The sequence below is a fragment of the Phalaenopsis equestris genome, unplaced genomic scaffold, assembly GCF_001263595.1.
Source record: "Phalaenopsis equestris unplaced genomic scaffold, ASM126359v1 Scaffold000578, whole genome shotgun sequence".
In the NCBI taxonomy this organism is placed as follows: Eukaryota; Viridiplantae; Streptophyta; class Magnoliopsida; order Asparagales; family Orchidaceae; genus Phalaenopsis; species Phalaenopsis equestris.
This window is the reverse complement of record NW_018165018.1, coordinates 168956-173184: the sequence shown is the minus strand read 5'-3', so window position 1 is coordinate 173184 and position 4229 is coordinate 168956. Positions and strand designations below refer to the sequence as shown.

Below are 4229 nucleotides of genomic sequence, written 5' to 3'. Positions count from 1 at the left end.
TTTTTTTTGCATGTTTTATTTTTTGGCGTCTTTAATAAAAAGTAATGAAAAATGTATATTTATATTATTAATTAACTAAATATTAAAGCGTGTCCATGATGTGTCATATTTTATTTTTTTTCAATTCTATCGTGTCCCCATATTGAGTTGTGTCATATCCGTATCCCCGTGTTCTCATTTCTATGTTCCTCTGTCCACGTCCTCATGCCAATGTCTGTGCATCATAGATTCACACACACACATCATGTTCGGGTATGATGAAGTTGACCCGACCCATAAGTGAACCCGCCCCTATAGGATGTGTTTATAAGTGCAAATTTATGAGCAAGTTTAGCCACGACCATTAACACAAAGGCAATTGCACATACACTCAAGCGGAACACAGGGTCAGGATCACTTTTTGGTGAAATAGTGCATGGCCTGAACAGTGGACAAGCAGGTTTGTGACGAGATGTATTTCATGTCACATGCAATGCAAATGGATGTAGTTAGGAAGATTTGTTGTTGCAATCAAGGAATCCGTGCGTGCGGGATAGTGCTTCGGAAAAAAATGCTTGTGATGGGAGCACTCATGGCGGTGCCCATCATGAGCACAAGACATAATTCAACATGGTGAATTTACCCAACATGAAGATTTCATCTGAGGGGAATTATGCTATACATGGATTTGCAGCAGTTCATTTGAAGGGGTATCACATATGGTGGGTGTGCGGGATGCAGCAGACAAGAAGGTTGTGAGGAGCTGTACTACAACTCGTGCAATACAAGTGGATGTAGTTAGGAAGAGTGGTGGTTGCAGTCAAGGAACACATGGGGCACACATGGCGGTAGAATCATGAGCATGAGCTATAATTCAGCCGGGTGAATGTGCACAATATGGAGATTTCAGCTGAAGAGGAATCGTGCCTTGCTTGGTGGCAACTTCATAGTTGCAGTTAACTTGAAGGGGTATCATGAGTGGTGAGTGTGTAAGATACAGAAGTTGCGGAGTAGGAAATATCTTTAGGTGCAGCACAAGGGCAAATGGGTGGTAATATAAGGTGTAGTTGTGATGAGTGTTCTTCATAGTCTAGATATATGAATTTAGAGTTGTATGGGGATCTCAGATTTACAGGGTGTGCATCGGTATCGAGTAGAAATCAAGACGGTGAGCATTGTTACATGAGGAGTGAAGGTGTTCATGAAGAGAGATTTGTCAGCAAAGTGGGCGGGGGATGTGGCAAAGAAAATAAAAAAAAATATATGATGTTTTAGAGAGTGAAGATGCAAATGGTTGTATGTGGAGGTTCTCCAAGAATCAGAAGGTGGTAGCTTCAAAATGTGGAAAGGAGTCAATTGCTTTCATCTAAATTGATGCAGAGTAATGGTAGAGGCATAAGATGAATGAGTGTGTGAAAGAGAGGGGCTTCATTGGCCTATTTTATTATTCAATAAATCACAATCAAGTGCTTTTAATCCAATTTTTGATATCTTGTACAGAACAAGATTCTTAATACATTCCTAAAATGCATTAATTTCTTCTGAGTGAGGACAAAGATTTAATAATATATCCTTATTACATTTATATGAATTTTTTAAAGTACATTTAAATTAAATGTACACATTCTTCAAGTTTAACATGAAAAATAATCTGACAACAGTACTTATCATGCATTACACTTATTTTCTAAATACAATCCAATTGCTTCTATGTTTTATTTTGTTCTTAAATATAGCTTGAAAACATTTGGATGGCAGTTTAAGCATTTAGTTTGTTATCAAATTGGTGAAAGTCTGTTTATGTTTTTCATGATCTCTTGAAAGCCAGAAGTGAGGTACAATTTTTAACGGCGAGGAAGCGGCCTACAGTATTACCTTTTTTTATTTACTGTAGAATAATACTAAAGTAACTGTTTTATGAGTTCTAATAATGCTTCTAATAGAATAATATAATATGAAGATAAGAGTGGGTAAAAGTAGAACTCACCGTACCGCAAACGAAGCTGAACTCGATGAGTTTTATATAAAGTGAGTTTCTAAAAATTATTGAAACAAACTTTAATGATTGGCTTCTGAATTTCAAATCACTTCAAAGAGTCTACATTAAAACAAATTGGCCAAGTGGAGTTATGTAAACATTTATGCAAATACCACCTTTGTAAACAGTATTGAGAGTAGTACTGTCCTTGATAAGCAGGACATTTAAAAGTTCATTTTCTTCATTTCAGCCCCCCAATTAATCTGTATCTATGTTATTCTTTCATTCTTATCATGGACACTTCAGAAGTTTAGAAGCCGCGATGGAATAAAAATTTCATGTGAGAGCCAATACATGATTTACCCTAAAATTTGAGCAAAACTTATAAAATGACAAGGATTTTTTCAAACGCGTGGGGTATGGTTTCTTAATCAAATATTAGAAGATATCATAAGCAGAAAGGCAGCGTAAATAGCTAGTCAAAAGCATACAACTATATTTCCAATCATTGGTTTTTAGCTTCAGTGTTCGGATGACTTTGGGAACTTATGCGTTCAAATTGAACACTTTGATTGCTCAAAAGAAATAATCTGGATAATTTTTCGTAGGATATTTTTTTTGCGGGTTAGTTTTCTGTCATCTTACTTTAATTGTGAGAGCGGAACTTGCTATAAGGCCTTATTGCGTTATCAACCTTGTCTCAAACTTGATGCCTTAAGTTATACAAATAAGATATTATCGGCCATAATAGAATCCAATCCTAAAAGATTGGGGAGATATGGAGGTTATACGTTGTAATGGGATTTACTTTTGCTCTTCCAGTTAGGCTACTTTTGTCGTTATTAATATCATTTTTTTTTGTTGACAAAGCTACACTACCATAATGCACTTGATTATTTTCACTATTTCTTTGTGCGGTTTTTCCATGTTAAGGTTCATCGAGGTATTTAAAACTGGATTCCCTAAAAAAAGGTGGCAACAGAGGAGTGTCTATTTATGTAGGACTTTCATGTTCTGATTTTCATTATTTTCCACACATAAATTGCGTTATTTTTCCTCTCAACGACGCTCATACTCAAAGAGGATGGGATTCCATGTCTTCCATAATGTTCTTTTAGAAGTTGGTTGTGTATTGTATTGCTGTCAAGCTACAGGTTATTACCTTTATTTATTTCTATTATTTTTATTAATTCTATGTCGAGATATTGACGACAATTTTTATATTCTTTTTTAACAGGCTAATGGGGAGTTTGATTTTTAGCGTGAGACTCAGTTTTTTTTTTGTGGTGGATGGAATTCATGGAACATTACGTTGCTGTAAGTGAATTCCATTTTTTATTTCTATTTTTTATTTTTATTTTTATGGAGCAAGTGATTTGGACGAATGTTATATGGCAGGGGATTGTAATGGACAATGTTATTTTAGTAGTCATGTACATAGCAAGTTAAAGACGGTGAATTTACACCTGAGATTGCAATTTTTCATTGTAAAAGGTCTATCCATATTTGATTAAACATTGTAAATTTCTTTTAGGATGGACGTCTATAACTGCAGGCTGCGTTTCATCATTTGTGCATGCTTGAGAACATCTGCTGTTAATAGCTTTACAGGTTGGGAGTTCAATGTAGTTGGGGTTCTTTGGACTTGTGAGGCTGGATGTGCTGCTCTTGGTTTCAACTGCACCACTAGTTTTACATTACTATTTTGTAAATTATGTTAATGAGTTGTGCTATCAGGTTTAGAATAATATGAGCGTTAACATTAGCACTAACATCACACAAAATAATTATGCACCGAAAAAATTTAACTATATAGCATCTCTTTGGCCAGATAAAATTACGATTTGTTAGGCAAATTTTCAAAAAATTTTGGCTTGTTTAGGATATCTTAATTTTCCCCTCACTAGTAGAAGGAGCTCAGGCATTGAGCCAGGGCTGCAAATAAACCGCGTGAGTAGAGTGAAGTGCTAAAGCCTAAGCGTGCTTGAGTTTAAATCAAGCTTTTGAGGCTGTGTTTAAACTATGTAACCTTCGGTTTGTTGTTCTGTATATTTATATGCGGTTAGCAATGAGCTATTCTAAAATAAAAAGTAATTTAAGTTGAATTTTATCTTTAAAGTATATATTCTAAATGTTAACATTATTTGCTAAATTTATCCTGGCGCAAAAATGGGAAGCTAAAGTAAACATTTAGGCACTAGGGGCCTTTATGAGTTGGAAGTATGAATAATCTATTCATTCTTAAAATTAGGTTGATATACTGTTTTTTTTT

At 34.9% G+C, this 4229-nt stretch overlaps 1 protein-coding gene across 1 annotated transcript in view; it reads left to right on the top strand.

Moving 5' to 3' along the window:
* LOC110029477 (transcription initiation factor IIA large subunit-like) overlaps positions 1 to 3479 on the top strand; it is a 62866-nt gene extending 59387 nt beyond the window's left edge. The window contains 1 exon segment of the mRNA XM_020731781.1: positions 3195 to 3479. Within this exon segment, the coding sequence (XP_020587440.1) occupies positions 3195 to 3218 (24 nt within the window). The 3' untranslated portion in view covers positions 3219 to 3479.
* The last annotated feature ends 750 nt before the right edge of the window (positions 3480 to 4229 follow it).